At 52.6% G+C, this 21783-nt stretch overlaps 2 protein-coding genes across 2 annotated transcripts in view; both read left to right on the top strand.

Moving 5' to 3' along the window:
- Positions 1 to 3657: 3657 nt before the first annotated feature.
- Positions 3658 to 12223, top strand: LOC310911543 (uncharacterized protein; the record flags this gene model as incomplete). The annotated part of the gene is made up of 3 exons (XM_083865204.1): positions 3658 to 4093; positions 11177 to 11337; positions 11915 to 12223. 3 exons carry the CDS (start codon positions 3658 to 3660, stop codon positions 12221 to 12223), a joined length of 906 nt encoding a protein of 301 aa, XP_083721330.1.
- Positions 12224 to 16089: 3866 nt separating this feature from the next.
- Positions 16090 to 21783, top strand: part of CFAP65 (cilia and flagella associated protein 65) — a 31180-nt gene continuing 25486 nt past the window's right edge. The window contains exons 1-6 of the mRNA XM_083865366.1: positions 16090 to 16191; positions 16492 to 16646; positions 17333 to 17435; positions 18861 to 19027; positions 20146 to 20345; positions 21023 to 21168. Coding sequence (XP_083721492.1) covers positions 16123 to 16191; positions 16492 to 16646; positions 17333 to 17435; positions 18861 to 19027; positions 20146 to 20345; positions 21023 to 21168 — 840 coding nt within the window. The 5' untranslated portion in view covers positions 16090 to 16122. The remainder of the gene's footprint in view (positions 16192 to 16491; positions 16647 to 17332; positions 17436 to 18860; positions 19028 to 20145; positions 20346 to 21022; positions 21169 to 21783) is intronic.

Below are 21783 nucleotides of genomic sequence, written 5' to 3' on the forward strand. Positions count from 1 at the left end.
AAATCCAAAATGAAAGGTTAGGTGAAAATCAAGACACCCCAGCATGGGTCATTGCATATATTGTGTCTGGGATGAAGACTCGATCCTGGGAAAATGGAAGTCTGGTTCCAGTTGGGAACTTTTTATCAGGGTATGGATTTTCCTCGGCACCCTTGGCTTTGATCTTGGGGCAGTTGGATTTGCTGAGGGACATTACGTTTCTTCCCAAGGTGATACTGAGGAAGTAGTGGGGCTGTAAAACTGAACTGTGCTCCCAAATACTACCTGTGATCCCCATGGCTGGTTTCTGAGGGCTCAGGTACTGCTGGCAACAAATTGGGGAAGTATGTGAAGTGCTGTTGGAAGTGTTGTGGGACTCTAGAGCTGCTGAAAACTTGGGTACACCAGACCTGGGTGTCTTTGTGTCTGGCTGTGTGGGGGTTCACCCTTCTAGTTTTACTCCTTGTGCTTGACCTTACATGGATGGCAGTCATAACTGAGGCTATGGACACAGTAGGGAGCTCCAGTTGTCTAGCTGTGTACCTTCCCATCAGCTGATGGAACTCCACCTCATCCTGAACTGGGGTGGTTTCCTGGGACAGTTTCTGTTGGTAATGCCCTGAACTCTCAAACTGGGGGAATGAGCTCTTTCTCTGGCTGGTATCTTGGGATCTGCCACCTGTGGCTGATGTTCAGGGTTGCCTTAGACCCTCCTGTGGAGGAAGGATGCTGCACAGAGGTGAGGGGCCAGGCCACAGTCACATTCACTTATTACAGTCCTCTGATTTAGTTAGCAACCAGGTGAGCTGTCACTGGAGGACCTGATGGATGGGAAAGAGAGTTCCCTCCTTCCTGAGGAGGGAAATGAAGCTAATCAGACCTCAGACACCTTAATCCAGCTCTGATCTGATTAATGGCCCTGAAGACTGTGAACTCATCAGCACCCTGGCATCTATCACTGCCTTGCATCCTGCCCCTTCTGCTGTCCACCACCCAGCCCAGCTCTTCTGCACACAACCCTGGACTCCATCTCTGCTCTGCACAGCATGGACCGTGTGCCAGATGCTGTGGTCTTGGACAACCCTCTTGTAGGGTCTTAGGGTCTGATCCAAATATGTCCTCTCATCATCCCTCCATGATTTTTCTAGATTTCTTTATTCAGATATTTCCAAATAAATAAGCCAAATTTATGGCTCTGTCAGCAAAGATTTCTTGCTTGTGCAATTCAAAGGTTGCACCTTGGCTGATTGTACTTGCATCACCCTGGCATCAGTGAATTGGGTGCTAGTGTGAGCTGCTGATCCTTGGGGGAGTTGCTTGTCTTTAGAAAACCTCCTTGGGTAGTGTAGGGGACTTCCATGAGGACAGTAAGGCTGTGACTAAGAGCTATAACCCAGACCCTTCATTCAAGCCCTGCTCCCACTCCCTGAGCTACACTCTGAGTACAGTCACAAAAGGTCTCAGGGCTGGTCAGGAATTACCTGGGCTTTCTTGGGCTGTCTACCTGTCTGTGTGTTACCCCGTGGTGGTGATTGAGGCAGTGATTTCTTTGTTGTGACCCAGTCTCTGCTCCAGGTCTCAAGGTACATTCCCTGTGCAGAGCCAACAAACCATTGCAATCCTTAAAGTCAGTCCTGAGGGCTCAGGTAAGAAGTGATGGTTCCCCCCTGACCAAGTAGACTATTGATCTGCAGCAGAAGAGTTGTCCTACCTTCACTGTGCTCTCTCTGTTCCCTGGATATTTCTTGTAGTTTCCCCCTGTGCTTGGGAGTCAGCCTGCTCCATTCCTCCCCAGGTCTTGTCCTGTCTATGCCTGCTGCTTGGCTGTGCTGGCAATTCACATGGGGGGAGAAAGAAAGTGCTTGGTGTCCTTTTGTTTCTGGGGACATTGGCTTGTATCCTGGTGACCCCATGACACCTGGGAAAGCAGAGGAGGATGGAGTGGGGGGAGAAGAGGGGAGCCCTACAGCCTCCCTGATGGTGGACAGGTTGGAGCAGCAGGCACAGCTGAGCTGAAAAGGGACACTGTTCCACCCCCAGTACCCTCTGGCCAAGTCAGGTGTATCACTGTGGGGTGACATCCATCCCAAATCCCTTTCTGAGCAAATCCAGCTCTGAGCTTTCCATGGGGCTAATTCCTGCCCTTCAGTCAGGGAGGCATCTGGAAAAGGGATAGCCACAGAAGGATCTCGGGCCACTCAGTGGAGCTGTTTGGTGCTGGGCTCAGGCAATGGAAGGAGGAAGTTGTTGCACACATTGGACCTTTGCAGCTCCCTTCAGCAGGGAGATCAGCAGGCAACATACCAGACTCTGTTGATGCTGGGAAGAGAAGTCTGAGTACTGAGCAGAGAAAGCATAGAAGGCTGAGGAGGGCCCCATATGCTCCTGCCTTTCTCCTCTCTGGGCATTTGATTGCCACCTCTGTGGCACACAGGATTCAGGGGGGTGGACCCATCTCTTGGTCAGGAAATAGAGCAGTGCTGGAAATGCTGAAGGGAAAAGAAGCACAGAGACAGGAATTTCCTTCAGCCATTATAACATTTAGGCAGGGCAATAGCGGCTGCCTTACTTCCCCTCCAAAGAGCAGGACCCACCATAGGGCACTAAAAAGCGGAGGCTGTGTCACTGTGTCAGACACAAAAAAGTGGGAACCAGAGACACACAGGTGTAGACCCTAAAGCACTCACATGCACTTTGCCTCTCCCTGAGGGCCAGTGCCAGGAGATCTGGACCAGTGCTGCTCCTACTTACCCACCATTCCCTGACCAGCCAAAGCTTTCCTCTCTGTCCTTTCCAGGTGTTATTCTTTAAGCTGTGTCTTGCCTAGGAAAGGTGCGACCAGGCAAACGAATAACAATCTGCCAGTATGCACCTGCTGGGCTGGCATCTTGGATAGACATAGGTGATGGAGGGTGGTGGTCCTCTATGTGTCCAGCTCAGGTCCACTGATCTCCCTGGATTGCAGTGATGCAAAGGGAGACAGCACAGCTGGGCATAGGTGGTGATCCCCAGTGCACAGGATGCAGAGGAGCCTGCTGGTGAGTGAGTGCCTCTCCTGCCCTCCCAGCTAAGCACTCTGCCCTCCAAGTGCCTGGGGGCTCCACGGTGCCAGGGCAGCACTGGAGCCAACAGGGCTTTGCCTACATATGCTGAAGTCTGTCTAGTCTCTCCGGATTTCCCTCAGTTGCTGCAACCATAGGCTTGCTTCCCTGCCACGGGCCTCTGGATCAGGATGATGGGCTCAGTGCCATGAGTGGGTCCTGTCGGCTGGGGGGACCTCTGGCTGTGGAGGGACTGGGGAAGGGGCAGAGTAGCTCGGATCAGTCCTTGGCGTGTGCCCACGGCTGCGTCCGGGGGCTGCGGGAGCCGGAGGAGGGCGGCCGGTGGGGAGGGCGGCGGGGCGGGGGGCCGGAGCGGAGCCAATGGGGAGCTGGGGAACGCGGAGAGGGGGTTAAAACCCACCCCGGTGCCGTCGGGCGAGCGAGTGCCCGGGAGGCGGAGCGGAGAGGAGAGGAGAGGAGGGCTGCCCTCGAGGGCAGCCCCGCTGAGCGCGGCGCGGCCCCGCGGGTGAATGCCCGCCGCTGCCGGGGCTGGCCCGGGGCTGGCCGGCCGGGCTGTGCCCTGGCAGGGGAGCGGTGGGGCGCCGGAGGGCTCGACGGCTCCGCACGGGGCAGGGCCATGCACAAGCCCATGGAGAAGTCCCAAAACTTCCGCATCGAAGCGCTCCTGGCCGAAGAGCCGGCGCGGAGCGCCTCCCCGCCGGGGCTGAGCCCCGGGAGCCCCGCGGGGAGCCCCGGCCCCGCCGGGCGCTCCGACACCCCCTCACCGCGGGCGGCCCCGGCCGCCGCGCCCCTCGCCCCGGCCGGCTTCGTCCCCAAGCCCGGCTTGCTGCATCTGTCCGGCCCCGGGCTCGGCGCCCTGCCGGCCCTGTACCCGCCCGCCGTGTACCCGCTCCCGGCTCTGGGGGGGCAGCACCCCGCCTTCGCCTACACCGGCATCCCGCACCTGCCGCCGCCCGGCGCAGAGCACCTGAAGGCGGCCGTGGCCGGTTCCTTCCCGCTGGAGCACTGGATCCGAGCCGGGATGCTGGTGCCGAGGCTCTCCGACTTCCATGGTGAGTGACCCGGGGACTGACCCTCCCGTCAGGGGCTCTGCGCCCTTCCAGCCCCCGGGGGCGTCCGCCGGCACATCAGGTGCAGGTCCCGTGGACAACCCGGGACTGAGGTTCCCAGAACCCGCCCCTTCGAGGCCCTCCGGTGGTCCGGGTCGGGACCCCGCAGGGACACTGAGCCCTCCGGGCTGAGCTCGATACGTGGCTCTTTCTGTGCCCAGACACCCTTCCCAGCCCGGCAGAGCTGGGTGGGGGACGTGACTCGCCCTCCGGAGACTTCCGAAGGCTGTGAGGCCCATGGGAACAGATCCGAAGGGCAAAGTCTCGCCTTAGGCCGGGCCGGTGTCCCGGAGCAGCCCCGGGCAGCAGTGCCCGCTCCGCTGCCGGCAGAGCCGAGCCGAGCCGAGCCGCGCCCACCCGGACTGCCGGCCCCGCGCCGCTGCGGGCTCGCTGGGCTCCTGCGAGGCGGGGAAGAAACGAAAATAGAGAAACGGTGGCAAAAACGTGCACTGGGAAACGAATAAATCCTTCCCGGCAGAGCTGGGAACGAACCCGCCCGAGTCCTTTTGGATCCGCGGCCGGATGGGGCCCCCGGGCAGGGCCGGGCCGGCGCTCCGGGTCCTGCCGCTGCCGCGCTCGGCGGGCGGGGATGAGCGGCCGGGGAGTTCATCGCTGGCCGCAGCTGCGGGGACCGGGCGGCCCGACAGAGTGCCCGGCTCCAGCCCTGCCCCGCTCCCTCCTGCCGGGCACCACCAGGGCTGCGGGCAGGCACCGCATCCCACCCCGCTGTGAAGGGTCCTGCAGGGCACGGAGGGAACAAGGATTGCCTTCAGGCACTTGTCCCGTGGCGGACTGGCACCGTGACCTGGACCCTGTCCTGTGCTGGTCAGTGGAGAGATGGGCATTAAACCGACAGTGACTGGTTCATAAAGGCCCATCAGAGTATCCAGATTTGTTAGCTGAGCGTACTGTCTTAAAAATTTGAAAGCCCTTTTGCAAAATAATAATAATAGTTTAAAAATGCTGGATAAAGATCAGTGCAAAAAAATCTAGAGGCTTAACTTGAAAAATTTCATTTATTATTCCTACCTCAAACTATTCCTGATCAGGTTAAAAGGAAACAGGCTTTTTTTTTTTTTTTTTTTTTTTTTTTTTTTTTTTTTTTTTTTTTTCATGCTGTCTCCCTTTCCCTGGCTTTCCCTGGACTTTAGGAAAGGTCCATCTGTAAATCTAGAGGTGCAGAATAAATCTCCAGTGCTATGGGTTGTGTGCACTCTTCAAACGTGTCACTAAGACAAGAAAAAATAAATATTTATTAGTTAGCAATCTTTATTATTTATTACATCTTCCTGCTTCTCTGCAGAGGCCATGTTCTCTTTGAAGGGTCTGGGTCTGTTGGTGTATCTCAGCATCCTGGTAGCTTTGTACAGGGCTGTGTTTCACCAGAGTGGGAATGCTCCACTCTGTCTGATCCTGTAGCCCTGAGTGCAGCTTCTGGCTGGGATAACATAGAGGTATTTGTACATCAGCTCCATTCCTCTCAAAAGCAGGATATTGCTCTTCAGCTGGTTGTATCCAAAACCTCGCCAAAAGGAAACAAATCCCAAATTATTGGCATGAGAACGACTTGTGAAGGGATCTCTGCAGAATGCGCTGGACCAGAATGTCAATGGGTCTTGTGAGAAACACTGAACAGGGCTCCTATGGAGCCTCAAAGGGAGGAAAAGCAGTTTCTGCCCCAAGTATTACTTACTTGTTTTCTGGAGATCCCAAAGAAGGGTAGACATGTGGAGGTACAACAAGGATACAGCAAAAGCTGCCGAAACTGCAAATTATTACATCAGTGACTGCTGCCTCAATCCATGTCCTTACTAAAAGGTGTTTGCTCCCAGTTCTGGGGAGCCCTTTGCAGTGGGGATTCTTTCTCTCCAGAGTGTCCTGTCAAATACTTCAGCAATTTTTCTGCTGTGCAGAAGAGAACCTTATCCATCTTCACATCCTTATTTCTGTCCATTGGTAACCTTAGGGTTCTCAAGTATGTCTCTAGCACTTGCTCTTGTGGGCTTGCTGAAGCTCTGAAATCAGGTCCTTTGCAGCCTGCCTTCTCCTTGCACTTACCAGGACTGGCTCAGCTGCATGTTATAGCTGTGTCTGGGCTCATATTGCCCCAGTGTGCAGGTCATGCTCTAGGGACAGGGGTGTTGGTAGGCAGGGACAGGAAAGGGCATCTACCTAAGATGTGCTGCCTCCACAGCCCTTCCTCATCTCTTGAGGAGGGCAGTGGGCTGGGCAGGAGCCTTCCATGGTTGGCACAGAGCTCCTGGGCTGCCTGTAGTTTGTGGGAGTCCCTGTCCCACCATCCAGCCTAGACAGACAGATGGACGGGCCTGCCTGGCTGAAGTTTCCAGAGTGGCTGAGTACAAGTGTCAATGCTGCTGGTGCTAGTCATGTTTAACTCTCCCAGAAGCAGTGGACAGATGGCTGTAAGAGATGAGTCTGGAAGACTTCTAGGACATATTACGGATCATTCCAGGGGGAGATGGCTCTTGAGATTTATTTAAAGAGAATTCCAGACTAAATTCTGCAATAAATTCTTTCTTGGGTGCATGTGCAGCAATGCTTTGCAGGTGTGGTCTAGTTTGATCTCCTGGGGACAGTCGGGGAGGGGGAAGCAGGAAGACAGCCTATGAACTGTAAGCTCTGTGGGTATTCATGGCACACATTCTCCCTGGTATCACCTGTGTATGGGGAGGTAGGATGCCAGGGAGACTGTCTGAGACAGTTGGTACCCTTAGGAACCTGGCCCGGGCTTGGGTGCTGGGCTCATTCAAAGCAGTGCCCCTGCTGTGAGGCAAGCAGGTGCTGTGCCTCCCTCACTAGCTACCTGTGCAGAGCCACACACAATGCCTGGCTGCCTCTGCTGCAATGCAGAGGGAGAGGGTTGTGGAAGGCCTGAGTGCAGGAGCAGGTGTGCCCTTGCTGCACAAAGCAGGGATGCTGCCTGCCCAGGTTCTGCTATCCCCAGCCTGGATCCCTATCCTGGGGCTTTGAGCAGCTGCTGAACCACCCAGGGGGAGCATTTGGCACTGGAGTGCCATGCCTATTAGTTTTTCTGGGAGCTGTGATTTACTTGTCCTGTTTGTCAGTGTGGAAATGCTGTGCAGAGGTGGGAGCCAAGTGCAGACACTCACTGCAGCTTAGAGCTGTAGAAGTAGGGAGGAGTGGCATACAGCTGTGGACTCTCAGGAAGAGTGAAGGATCCTCTCTGAGGAACCTGGTGCTTAGATGGCTTTCCTCACACACCACTTCCTTGCATTACCCACTCACTAACTTGATGGTCTGGAGCCCGGATCAGATCCTGCCCATGATGGCAGAGAGTTGCTGATGGGCTGTGCTGGGCAAGGAGAACAGACAGGATAAGTTTTATCAAACTTGTTCAAAAAGCAATGCCTTCGAAGACTCAGCAGGTGTACAGTGGTCTGCTGTCAGCTGGAAATATGGGCTGGGAAACAGCTGGCAAGCAGCAATTAAAGTTTAATGGTGGAGCAAGCAAGGGGCTATCAGAGGTAGCAAGTGCCCTTACACATGCTGCCCCACAGATAATGGTCAGGGCTGCTGGCAGGTCAGAAAAAGCCTGTGGTTATGACCCTGATGCTGAGACTACCTCCCTCCCTTTCAGCTCTGACATCTGGAGAAACACTTAAAGCAGTCAGGGTGTTAATTTCCTCTCCTTTATCTGCCAGACCACAAAGTTAAGTGAACTATAGTTAAACAAACCAAATTAAAAACAAGTGAGTTAATATCAACCTAGGATTACCCTTGTTATCAAGTAGACGGAACTGTATCAAATAAACCAACAATTCTTTATAAGCTTTATCTAATTATCCAGGAGGCAGCTGCCTTGCAGAGCTCCTGGCCTCAGATTCAGAGGGCATTCCTGGCCCCAGGCCAAGCAATTTATTTACTGATACTGCAGCCAGATGCCAGGCACCCATCAGGGGGTCCAAGCCCTGCCAGGTTGAAGGGATGTTGAGACAAGCCCTGATCCTGGATGGAGTGCTGGAGGAGGTGGCTGAGCAGATAATAAATCCTTTGGCAAGCAAAGGTGTGATGCTGAGACAGTCACTGGTCTTCTGGTAGGAACTGGATAAGATGGAGAGCCATCCCAAAGTGTAATTATTTCTGAGATGCTGATAGTGATAGTGATGGGTTCATAGCTCGGTTGACATTTACTGGAGAAGGTAAGCCCTGGGAGGGATGCTTGCTGTGCACCCCGTGGGAGGATTTTTTGTCCATGTGGCAGCCTGCCACAGGACAGTGAGGGATGGGACTCAGCAAAGCACACTGACAGGACTGACTGGAGCTACCAGCAGCCACTACCTCATTCCCTCAGTCTCAACTTCTACCTCCTTCCTTTTTTCTTTCTCCACTGAGAATCTCCAGATCCTCTTCTCTCATACTCTCTCCACACAAAAAAGCTAGAGCCCTTTAGGAAAGGTAACAGCAGAACTGATGCCAGAGATGTTGGTCATTCAGGTGCATGAAAATCTGCTGCCATGGGTGGCTGAAGGCCAACTATATTGGCTTGGGCTTACTTCATCTGGTGTGGAGGCCAAATCTTGAACAAATCACAGTAGGGAGCAGTGGTGATGGATAATTATAGCTGCTGAGGGGTGTATTGTCATAGGAGGTCACAGATTAAGTGGCCAGCCATACTGTATGACAGCACCACAGAGGGATTTGAGGACTGGGGGGAGTTTGTTTTTGTTTGTTTTTTTTTTTTTTTTTTTTTTTTTTGTCAGCACTGGGGCAGGAGGCAGGGTGAGTTTCCAAGGAAGTCAGGCTCTGTACAAGTTTGTAATGGATATGCTGCACTGAAACTGAATTGGACACTGAGAAGGAGAAATCGGGGCTGGCAACAGGACCATGTTCCAGAAGTCAGTCCCCTGCATTGGTAATTATTTGGGATATATCCTGTTTGGATTTATTTGACTTTTGGACAAACTTTCTGATACTCTTTTCCCTGCTAGAGCAAGCAGTTCTCAGCACCTTACCTAGGGGAAAGTGAGTCCCTTGAGAGGGAGTTGTCAAAGCAGGCTGCCCTCCAGGCTCCTCTGAAGGTGGACAGACCAAACTTCCATTGCTTTTAGGATTGAGATTCTTCTGTGAGCTACTTCTATGCCTCTACTCTTCCCACATCTGGTTTTAGTCTGGTCCCATATGACCTTGCTAAAGGAGACACAGAGGAGCCTTTCAGGTTGATCTGAAGGATTTCTGTGCTTCCTGGAGCAGGATGCAATGCCCTAGAAGCTGAGGACGTAATACCCTAGGAGCTGAACCCTGGGTTCTCTGCTTTGGAGTGGGGAATTCAGACTGGGAATATGATATCTCTTCACTCCTGGACCCTACAGCTCCAGAAAGCACAGAACTCCTGGATTATTGGATGCTAGGAGGGCATAACCTCTTCCCTTCTCTTTCCCCAAAACATTCTCTACAGACTATGTGCAGAAAGGGGAACTGCTCAGAGGGGCCCTTCCCTGACCTGGTACAGCCAAACTGCACAGTGCAGCCTCATGGCAGGGAGGGACTCTGGGGCTCCAGATGCTCCTGTCTCTGTCAGCAAACTGAGACTCACTGGGACCCAGAATCCTTGGGCTGCTGGACACTGACTGGGGCTGCTTTGTGTTGTGGCCCCCACTAACACAGAGTGAATGAATTTCCCCTCCAGTTCTCTCTGATGCATCTTTTACCTTTCCCTCCCCAAGGAACTGCAAAGGATGTTAGCTTGGGCTGCCCCATCCCTGCAGATGCTAGTTCCCATAAGACTTCCTTTCCTTAGCCAGAGGAAGCCTTTGGGGACCTGTTTGATCCCATGTCTCCATGGAGGGTTTGTACAGCCAGAGCATCCACATCCAGTTAGAGCCCAGATGGCTGCCGAACTCTGAAGAGCTGAGACATCTTTCATCTGTATTTATACTGGAAATCTTTTGAACCTCTCATTCAATTGTGGCCTTGAATATGTTTCATGTGCAAAGTAATGCATCATGTGTGTCAGAATCATTGGCATAGTGTGTCTCTGTTCAGTCAGTCCCTCGTTTAGCTGTCCGGTGGCTACAAGGTGGGTCCCACAGACTGTCTCTTCTGGCACTGAGGGGCTACAGGCAGAAGAGGGGGTAGTGCCTATCCTACTCCCATGAGGTGTTTGCACAGCCCTAGCCCAGCCTGTGTTCTATCTGTTTGACCCACCCAGCATCCAGGTACTTGGGATCAAACCTGTGTTGTGATCAGTTAATAACTCTTTCATAAATTCCTGCCTCATGCGTCATCACTGTGTTTGTGAAGGGCTCGATGGACACCTCGGGAGATCGGCAGGCTGGGATCAAAGCTGGAATCTGGGGGAGATAACATGCCCATGCCCAGCAAAGTGGGTGAATTGGAGTGGCCCTTGCCAAGCATGGCACAATTTTAGAGCCAGGATGCTTCATCTTGTTGCCCGAGATGAGTCAGCAGGGAGGTGCCAAGGACCTTTTGCATTAGTGCCCACCGCCACCACCCCCTATTCTCCCCCTCCCTGCCGCTCCAGCGCTTTATTCCCAGCTGCAAACCCCTGGGTTTGATTGCCGCTGTGGTTCTGGGAGAAGCAGTAAAAGCTGAACCCCAGGGGGACAATAAAGCCAGTGGAGAGGAGATAAGCAATGATCAAACAGAGTGCGGCAGCCACCCTTTGCTGGACTCTGAAAGGTCCCTTTGTTCCTGCTGCCTCCTGATTCAGTGCCGCTCTGCCTTCAAGGGCTGCAGGCAAGATAGCGGAGCTCACGGACAGCCCCACCGCAGCCCCTGGCCGTTGAGCTGCCACCTGTGCGGCCCAGCAATAAAAAAAGAGAATTAATTTCAGTCACAGCACTGATCCCAGTTGTACACCGAGGCCTGATAACATATCTCACTGGTTCCTATCAGGCAATAAAGCCATTATTGGGGTGGGAGATGATGGAGACATTCACCTTCCTCCTCATCCTGGGTTTGCTGAGGGGTTGTCCCCCTACCAGTCTGCTGTCCCCTGACCCCCACCCACTGTCTGCTCTACAGCTGCCCCACAATCTGGTTTGATGGGGAAGTGCCGTCGGCCTCGCACAGCATTCACCAGCCAACAGCTCCTGGAGCTAGAGAACCAGTTCAAGCTCAACAAGTATCTGTCCAGACCCAAGCGTTTTGAGGTGGCCACATCGCTGATGCTCACTGAGACACAGGTACCTTGGACCGGGGGGGATGGAGCACAGCACCATGGAGCTACCATGGGGGCCAGTCAAGGTCATGGGCAATGCTAATGCCATCAACCCCACACCTCACTGCTCCCATCAGTGCCCTTTCCAGGGTGTCTCCTGCAGAGACTGCCTGGTGGGCTCCAGGGTCTTCTCTTGTGAAGGGCACCCCAGAAATGATGCTCCTCTTTTTACATGGCACCCCCAACTTAGGTTTCAGAGCTTTCCCATCCCTCAGCATGCTATGGGAGGGGTCTTTTTGTGGGGCTAAAATGAAAATGTCCCTGTATATATCTTTGGCTGGAGGCTGGATGGGGGGAAGGCAGCAGTCCCCATTATTCCTGTCCCTGTGACGACCTCAGCCTCTTTACACATACCTGTAGTGCCCTGGGATGCCCCACAATTAGGAGGTTTTCAGGGGACCCTCCTTGCAGGGAAGGTGAGGGGATGAGTAAGGACAGGATGGAGCAAAGATTAATTCATCCTGGAATGACCCCTAATATGTCCTAGAACACTTCCAGATTCATTGCTTACATCCTCTCCCCTGGGGGCTTTCCCTTTGCAGGTGAAGATCTGGTTCCAGAACCGCCGTATGAAGTGGAAACGGAGTCGCAAGGCCAAGGAGCAGGGGGCTCAGGTGGAGGCTGAGAAGCAACGAGGGCTCAGCAAAACCTGTGAGAAGTTGCTGCCCAGCGAGCCCCAGGGACAAGCTGCTGAAAGCCCCGAGTTCATGGGGCACAGCCCTGACTCGGGCTTCCTGCACTGCAGCACCACTGAGCTGAGCTACGGCCCGGACTCGTCTTGCTCGGGGGGCGAGGAAGAGGAGGAGGACGAGATGGGAGCCACAGAGAGGAAGATCGGCTCTGTGTTGTAAAAGGCGAATGGAGCCAGCTGGGGAGAGGGGCCAGGCTGTGTTGTGGGGTGTCTCTTTGCTGGCAGACACAGACTGTGCCTGGAAGGAGCAGGGGGCTGCAGAGCACCTGCCACCCTTTAACTTATGTGTGTTTGGATCCTATTTAACTTGTAATTATTCCTCTGTGTGTATCTGGAGGAGTCCCCAGATCCCTCCCCTATAAAGCTGTTATCTGGATGCTTGTGCTTTTCCTTAGGGGACAGGAAAATCCCCTGTCCTGCTCCTGTGCTGTCCTACCAGGTCTCTGGGGAAAAAAGGTGGGGAGAGCAAACTTGGACAGCTGGCAGCCTGCTAGCACAGCTGGAAGAGAAAGACCCCAGACCCTTCTTTGACTGTACTGCCACTTCCCTACAGATCTGACAGTGCCTGGAGCAGCACATCCCAGTGTGGTGCCAGCTTGTCCTTCCCCTTGGTGGCATGTAGAGCTAGGAAGGATGCCCAGGTTACATGCCAGCCTGTCTTCCTCCTGCACCAGTAGCATCCCTGGTAGGGTCTGTGCTTTGTGGGGCAAAACTGCCCTGTGAAGCGAAGTTGATGCTGTTTTCCATGCTGCAGTTAGGCTGGTTGCATTGGTGAGGCATTGCCCCAAGTAAGTGGAGGGGAAGGGAGACAAGGAAGGTGCTCAGGCTGCAAAGGCTCAGTGCTGTGGTGAGCTCCCCTTTTCCCGTGGTGATTCTTAACCACTCTAATTTCCTTTCTGGGCTTGTTTCATTATGCTTTTGGGATCTTGCTCACTCTGACTGGGGCTCAAATCAACCCTTGGTGGGCGGATGATGACAGACACCCTTTACCACCTCCCTAGAAATACTAGGGTTAAGCACAGAGTGCCCATAAGTAAGCAGGCTGCCCATGTCCTCGAAGGATGCTGGTCGGTCCTGGAAGGCCCTATACATCTCCCATGTGCACTTACTGGGTGCTGAGATGGCCTCGAAGGCAGAGGGGCCAGCCCGAGGGGGCAGCCCTGCCTCCAGTGCACGTAGAGCTGCAGGGGTGGAGCAGGGGCGGGATGGGTGACTCATTCCCTGCAGACCGTGATGTCCCTCCTGTCACACATCCTGCTGCCCTCTCCTCTCCCTGTTTCTGCCTGAGAGTGGCAGGGCGGGCTGTCTGCCCCGGGACTTGTGGTGGGGGTGGGAATTGCTGAAGCGCAACAGTCCCTGTGGAATCCCGGGTCATCGCTGACAGACAGTCCGTGGTGGAAGGGACAGGTAAGCGTTGGTGCGGGGCTGTCACATGTCACAAGGCTGGGAAAAGCCTGTCAGTGTCTGGGCAGCAGCACCCTGGGCAGGGGGACAGATGCGATGTTCTTGGGACAGAGGGGTGGGCAGGGGAAACAGGTGACAGGAGAGAGGAGCATGGAGATGGACGGAGGGACGACAGTCCTGGGGCAGGGGGGGACAGTGACCCACAGTAGATGCTGGCAGCTCAGCAGTTTCCCCCTGGGTACATGGCATCCTCACTGCCCACCTTCCGTCTCCCCAGGCAGTCCATCTCAAGACATGCAGGTGTCCAGACTCCTGGAACTGCCCAGTGGGAATCTCTGGTTCTGAGGGGACTGCAGCCCTTGCTCCAAGGGGATAGATATGAGCTAGGGTAGGAGCAGGTGCCAGGAGACTGCTGTGGTTGGTGTAACATGGGGCAAGAGAGAAATAAATGTGATGTAGTGAGGGGAAAATACAAGGAAGGAGGAAGGCATGGGGAAGCATGAAAGGATGGTACCTAATTTGCTGCCATTGCCATGTGAGAACAATAGAGGAGGAGAGACTCATTGCTCCAGAAGAGTTGTACCATCTCCCAGCAGGAACACAGGACTGGGCACAGAAATTCTGTCACCTGCCAACCCATGGCTGCAGGAGCATCAGGGCCAAAGACATCTGTCACCTGATATACAACCTGGCTCAGCAGGAGACCGCAGGGAGTACTACACACTGGAGCAGGGCTGAAATGGGGGACAGAAATGGTAGAGGCAGAGAGGAAAAGGCACGGAGGAAAGCAACGAAAGTGCCAGGAAGGAGGAGGGGAGCCGAAGGCATGTCACAAGCTAAAAACGTTCACCTTGATGGGCCATGACAGGTTTAATTTCCAAAGTACAATCATTAAAGTGATGGATGGGAGGCGTTCATCTCACGCCTGGTGCACTCAGGCCCACTGTGGCTGCAGGAGGGTTTGTTTTGTTGCTGTTATTTATGAGGTTGTTTCTGGAGGAGCCAGGCACTCATCCAGAGCTAGAGGGACAGAGGAGGGGACACAACTGATGCTGGAAGAGTTAGAGTGCTGATTTACAGCTGGGCTGCTTTGCTGGATGACTCATTTGTAAACATCAACAAATGCCATTAAAGCTGCATCTCCTTCCTGCCTCTGCCCTGCCACCCTCCCTGTGCTGTTTGATGTGGCCAGCCCTACTCTCAACCACAGTGCTGCCTGCGCACCCTGGAGGCACTATCTGTCCCTTCCCACCGGAAAAATGAAGGTCCTGTCTCCTTGAGGGTCATCCAGGACACTGGGAAGACGTAGGACTGTCCCATGGTGGTGGTGGTGCCCCATGAGAATGATACCTGATGGGCTTGTGCAGCCAAAGCTCCCCACCCTCTGCCCTTGCTGGTCTTGGCCCCATAACTACTTTTGGCAATGATAACAACTTGTTACTTATGTCACACAATGCTCCAAGGAGATTAAGGTGACCTGGCCCCACTAAGGTGTCACTCCATCCCTATAAGAGGGCACTCTCCAGCCTGTTGCAGCCTGTGACCCCTTGCCATCCTGCAAACCCCACACTGTCCTCACTCATCCATCCGATGTACCCCCGGCCCCTTTGCTGGCTCAGCTTTATTCTGTCGCCCTCCCCTACACTCATCCTCAGCATCCCTCGCCGCACGCTCTCTCGGGCACTCCTGCATCCCTCCGTCTTCCACCCGCCCTCCTCCATCTCCTTGTCCCTGAACTTCCCACCTGCCCTCCTGCAGAGACAGATCTCTGTCTCCCTCGTGCACCCCTGAGAGCTCCTCACCGGTCTCCTTCACCCCTCCATGTCCTGACCGCCGCCTGCCCGCGCCCTGTCCCTGTCCCGGTCCCGCTCCATCGCCCTGTCCCTGTCCCGGTCCCGCTCCATCGCCCTGTGCCTGTCCCTGTCCCGCTCCATCGCCCCCTCCCTGCGCGTCCCTCCGCCGCCCCCTGGCGGCCGCGTTGCCCCAGAGAATTGACCCGGGGCGGCCGCCGTCGTGGCTCCGGGAGCCGCTGTGTCTGGTCTCCGTGGCAACGCGAGCGGGCCCGCGCGGCGCCCCGTGCTCGGGACCGGGACCGGGACGGCACCGAGGTGTCCCGGCATCCCGGTGCTTTAGGGAGCCGGGCTGGGATCGAGGGAACCGGACTGGCCCGGGGGCGATGGTGACTCGGGGCGCGGGCTTCTGCTCCGCTCCGGGGACAAGCAGGGGTATAACGCAGCGGGCCGTGCCCCGGGGAGCTGAGCAGCGCTCGCTGTAGGGAACAGGGTCCTGCCACAGTCATCCATACGGGGCTCGAGGGGCCAGGACAGCCTACAAAGCACAGCTTTGCTGTACTGTGCTCTGTGGGCCGATAGTGGGCAGGGCTGTGCTATCCAGCGCCAGGGAGAGCCCTTCCACAGGGGCTGGGCTGCGAGTCATGACCCCACAGGTCGTGGGGACAGCCGTGCCCCGTGGAGAAGGCTGGACTCGGCTGCAAACCGGGGACACAACGGGGCTGCTCCCCTGCAGGGAGGGGGCTCAGCGCCACCAGGAGCATGGGGAGGGGGTCTGGTCGCTGAGAGTGCCCAGCTCTTGGCAGCAAAGGCTTTGTGGGTTCAGGAGCAGCACATGTGAGGACTTTTTCCTCTTGTTTCTCAGATGCATGCTCAAGTACATGACAAGCCTCAAAACTCTGTCTCTTTTCGGAAAAGTGGCCATGACAGAAAGGTGAGCGGAGGAGCAAAGGGTGCTACTGGCGTGAGTAGATTGTCTGGCAGGCAGGGAGAAAAAAAAAAAAACTAAATTAGCTTTTGCATCCGTCGTTCATCACAGCTTTTAGTATCTGCTGTTTGGGCTGTGGCCAGGAGGTGTCCTCTCTGGACCTCTGAGCAGGGCTTTTGGGGACTCCTGGAGTTTTGCCGCGGGGTGGCTCCTCTCATCCGTTGCTGGAGTCAGAAACCTTTAGCGTAGAGAAATGGCTGTTTGAGTGATTTCTCCTCCCTTTCTCCCAAACTGCTACTCCCAAAGGTGTTTGCAAGAGAGGTTAAGAAGAAGAAAGCCATATTCTGGGGCATTGAGGTTCCTGAAACACTCAGTTGGCATGGCTGGGAACTTGGAAAGGAGATGATCAAACACCTGACCTTGAAAAATGTTCATGGGAAAGCCCAGAAGCTGAGTTACAGGTGCGTGGGAAGTTTGTTTGTCTTTGTACTCCTCATGCTCTCTCTGTGTCTTCACTCACTCCTCCTGCTGTTATCACTCACATCAGCACCTTTTCTCAAATTCACCTTCCCTCTCTCCCCTTGATTGTTGTGCTGGAGACGATGTGTGCAGCCTTATGTTGCAGGACAGAAACCTGCTAATTCAGAAACACAGGCCTTGTTCCTGGCAGAAGTCTGTTAAATGAAATGCCTGGTTTTAAATTCTGTTTTGCTGATACTTCTGTCTGTGAGGCATTTCCAGTCTAGTGAGATTTTAATTGTGGATGTGTGCCAGCCAGTCACTAGTGTGACCTAAAACCATTGCTCCCGGAGTCCCTCTGGATGCTGAGCCATTCCAGCAGTCCCTGTGCCCCTCCCTGCTCTGAAACTCAGATTTTTCTGCCCTGTGTGTTTTGCTCATACTGAGTGTCCTGAAAACATAAAATATTGTTCAAGGAAGGGGTAGCTACTTAGAGCTGGGAATTTTCAGGACACCTGGGTGCTGTGCCTCTCTACTGTTTTTCTGCCAAAGTACCCTTGGGGTTCAGTGTGTAAAGTGCTTCTAAATTGTGGGGTCTGGAGGTGTTGGTTATTTATTCTCTTTTCTGTTGTCTAACTAAAGCTGCCCACCCTCAGACAAAATCTCTTGTTTTGATTTTGTTATCTAGAGCTCCTTCCACGCCGTTCTTCTTCACTGTTTTCCCACAGCCGATTACTCTGAACCCTGGTATGTCTGTAACTCTGCCCGTCATTTTCCGGCCCAGTAAAAAGGTAAAGCAGCAACAACATCACAACTGCTCTCAGTGCTCAGGTTGTGTTCTGGGGCAGGGCAGTGGGCCTGTGCCTCTCTTGTCCTTTCTGATTCGTTTTCACTTGAATGCATGAGTCCTTGGGGAAATTCCAGCATATAGAAGGAGTGGGCAGAATGACCTTCCTGATCTCTCCACATCTTCACTACCTGAGGGAGCACTAGTCCCTGACATCTCTGCAGAGTTTGGCAGTAGTTATGAGAGGAATCCTCGCAAAAAGTATCCTCAGTTTTTCATGTACTACTTCTGCCTTTCAACTCAGTAAGATGAAGTGCTTAAACTGTCCACAGCTGGTTTGATCCCAAGGAAACACATCTGGGTGGTTTTAGTGCAGAACTTTGGGTTGAGGGACTCACTTTCAGCTTTCCTACAGGAGATTCCAAAGCCTCTACATTCAAGGGCTACTGGTTTTCTAGAGGGATATGTCAGGGGCCTCCCTTCTTTTGGATGGAGAGTGCTTCTTTAAGCTTTATTTTTAACAGCAATGATTCCTTTTATCCTGACCCTTTTCTTGATTTTCAGGTTGTTCGTAGTGTCTGTCTTGGCTCTGAGTTTTGATCTCTGGCTCTTGTCGACAGCTGTATGTCTTTGATATGTATCTCTGTCCTAGCCATAGAGGATGGTCACTGGGCAGATTCCCAGTACCCTGCTCTCTTAGTATCATGATTTTCTGATGACTGTTCAGTGTTCCCTTTATGAAATAAGGTACTGGCCTCGTTCCATTTTCAGTGAGTGCTTTGTCTGCAGCACATCAATCGCTAAAGCAGGAGGCAGTCATTCTTAGAGAGAGCAAGGACTGTGTGTGCTGCAAGGTCTCTCCTTACTTGTATAAGTGTTACTCAGGAGGGGTGACAAATGGGAAGCATAGAAAACACATATCTTTCAGTTCCTTCTATCTTGGCTGGTTAGCAGATGTCCTGAGGCTATATATACACAGTGCTGTCAATGCTGCATCTTTAAGTCGTGTGTTATCTGCTTGGATCTCTAACTGACAAAGCATTTAATCAAAGATTAATACTTCTGTGCTCATGGAGCCCAGAGAAAGGCTGTACATGCATCAGTTCAGCTGAATTGGGATCTTGAAAATACTGAAAGAAATCCATCTGCATTGAAACAAACCAGGTGAAACTAATGTGGCCTTCAACTGCTCTCTGTGAGGGTGTTTGTGTGTTCCCTGATGGAGGAGTATGCCTGAGTACCTTCCACACTGCCTGCCTTTTCTGTATGATTCATATGCTCTCCGTCCTGCACAGAGGCTTCCACTGGTGCCTCTGTTGCCAACATTTTTTTCCCGAACACTTGGAGAGGTGAAGGTGACAGGTATTCATGGGTGCAGCTGCAAGGTGGAATACATCTAACTGCTGTCTCCTTTTGCTTTTCTGTGCAGCGGGAATATGAAGACAACATCTTCTTTATGAAAGCTGAGGGTGAGTTCTCTGTTGCCCTGCATGCTCTGCTTCCACGCTTCTGTCTGTCCATCCCGGCCGGTGTCCAGTTGCCTTTCTGTGCTATCCACAATCTTACGGAGGCGACGTTTCCTGTGTGCAACACTGGGTGAGTGAGAGGTGGTTAAGCAGACACTCTTTCTGTTTTGCAAGGTATTTTGAAAGGTATTTTATCACTTTCTTGGACTCTCCAGTGAATGCAGTTCATTCCAGTGAATTCTGTTGGCTGCCTTAACAGGAGGCAAAACTCTGCCTTCCTTAAGGTCTTGGCAGAAAAGGCAACAGAATGGTAGTGCAGGTCACTAGGTAGATGTAGGCACATCTTGGCATCTCACGTCTGTTTGTTGCCAGCATATGCTGAGAACCATTCATGCACAGGAACTAGGTGGGGACAAGCACAGTGTCCCACTGAGAACATCCCACATTCACTGGAGAGGCCTGGGCTTCCGTTTAACAGAAGGTAACCTGCCCAGCATGAACAGGGAGAGATGAGCTACCAGCTGGAAACATTTTAGTCATTTAGGAGCAAGGATGCTCCCAGTTACCAAGGTTTGTCCTGTTTTAGTGAGGAAGGACAGTATTGTAGAAGGGAATGCAGTGAAGTTCCCAGGCAAGGTGGAGGTGTACTTCCAACCAAGTGATTCCAACCATTTCAAGGGCTTCAGTCTCCACTTGGAGAAATACTTTGTTACAAGTGAGAAGCCCAGGATGTTGGAGGATAAGGATGGTAAGCAACACACAGCTTAATTCAATAAAATAGAAAAAAGCTTATGGCATATCATGTTCTTTACAGAAATCAAACAAGCAAAGGGGGTTCTGGAAAACTGAATGAGGTATTAGGGAAATGGCTCAATCATCTCTTCTCACTTGAGCATATAACAAAGGAACCAATGTTCATTTGGAATTAAGTAGCTGGAAATTTAGATGTAGGAAAAGCAAATACTTAATTGTGGAGCTGATTTGCTTGGTATCACCTTTTGGTTATTAGTAAAGTTCTTAGCTGTAATAACTAAGATTCATTAAAGTGTGAACAAAGCAGTTGCAGAGACTAGAGACAAACATTCACAGCATCACATATTTGTCCAGCTGCATTTGCAATTCTTCCATTCAGCACCAGTTGGTTCACATCCTAACTGAATAACCTATTGGGAAAGGTCCGTCCTATCCATGATTGCACAGGCAGCAAATAATCCACTGATCTGCTTAAAATGTATCTCCATTTCCTAGTGATCTCGTTACCGTCTTTGACTGGGAGACACCAAGCCCTTTCTTCATGATTCCTAACCATGGCACACTGAACCCAGGTGCTGAAATAAAGGTCAAGGTGATCTTCCAGCCCAAGGTGGCTGGGCTGCATAATGCAATAGCAACATGTTGGTTTGGAGGAGAAGTGAAACAAAAGAGGACAATCCAGCTAAAAGCCCTGGGTGAGTCTTTCTTGCATTTAACACACAAAGAAATGTGTATTATCCCTAACTTTGGAATAGCATTCCACAGGGATAGTGGAGGGCCTGCACTCTGAGGCTTGGCCACATTTGGCTCAACCTAGTGATGAGCAAGTGGAGCCCATGGTTTGAAAGTGGCCTGTGAAATTCTCTAATGTACTTTTGCCAATTTGGAAGTGTTACCTGAAGAGACAGAGGGTCCAATGTGCCCTGTGGCATTCTTTGGCCAAACCAGCACTTCCAAGGCCTGTTTAACTTGACAGAAGGGAAGAAATCAGAGGAATTCACTGGACAAAGCCTCCACAAACTGGGCTTTGTCAGACACTCAGTGTTTCCTATCTGTCCCTACTAAACAGAGAAGCAGAGGGAAATTTCTGAAGCTGTCTGGATGCAAGCTAAAATAAGCAATGATTTCACTAGCCAGTCTTTGCCTGAAGTGACTTGTATAGCCACTGATAAACAAAAAAATGTGATTCTGAGTTAAGTAAATTAGGGCTGGAAGGGAACTTATTTGGTTCACAGCAGGGCCAACTTTGAAGGCAGATCTAACTTCAGAGTTATCTGAGGTTCTTCAGAGACTTGTCCAGTTGAGTGTTGAATATCCAAGAATGGAGGTTCCACCTGTCTTTCCTAATCCACCATACTGTTCTCTTTAACAGCCAAATACCCCTACCTGTGTGTGAGCGTGACAGGAAAGAAGTCTAAAGGTGTACAGCCTGGAAAATTTCAGGATGTCCTGTGTTTTGGATCAGTACCAGTGGGGACAGCTGTGCAGAAGTCTGTGGAAATCTTCAACATGTCTGTGGTATGGGGAGAGAGAGACTGACTTGTGAGAAGCTGACAAGCTGACACATTTGTCTGGGATATGTGGTCTTGTGTATCTCCCCTAATGTTGCAAAAATAACCGAAGTGTGAATGTGAATGAAGCAGAGGTGATGAGCCTTCCCCTACCAACCATGCCATTCACCCTTGCCTTCCAGCTACAGTTCTGGTAAATTTGCAGCATGGTATTGCAGTTTCCCTCTGCTTCCCTTCTGTGCTTGATCCAGATCAGGCAGCCACAATGTCCTTTTCATTCTGCAGCTCTCCTGCTCACTCTGGACAAGCCCATCAGTCTTGTGTGATGTGTCAGTCTCAAATTGATGTGTGTGTGTGTGTCCCAGGCAACTGATGGATCTTCTGCTGTCCTCTGTGGACCGCAGCCCAGTGAATTGTTCAAAAAGTCAAATGGATTTGAGCACCTTGTTACCTGTGCTAGCTCAGCCCACCCCAGCCTCTTCAGTGGTGGATGTACTCAGAGGCTGCTGACATGGATGGCAGAAGTGCTAACTGCTCCACAGGCCCTGCAGCTTGGGAGTGGAAAAGACACACTCATTTTCGTACTGTTATTATTCACATTGCAGTGGTGCTCAGCATTGCC

The sequence above is a fragment of the Zosterops lateralis genome, assembly GCF_965231275.1.
Source record: "Zosterops lateralis genome assembly, chromosome: 7".
Lineage (NCBI taxonomy): Eukaryota > Metazoa > Chordata > Aves > Passeriformes > Zosteropidae > Zosterops > Zosterops lateralis.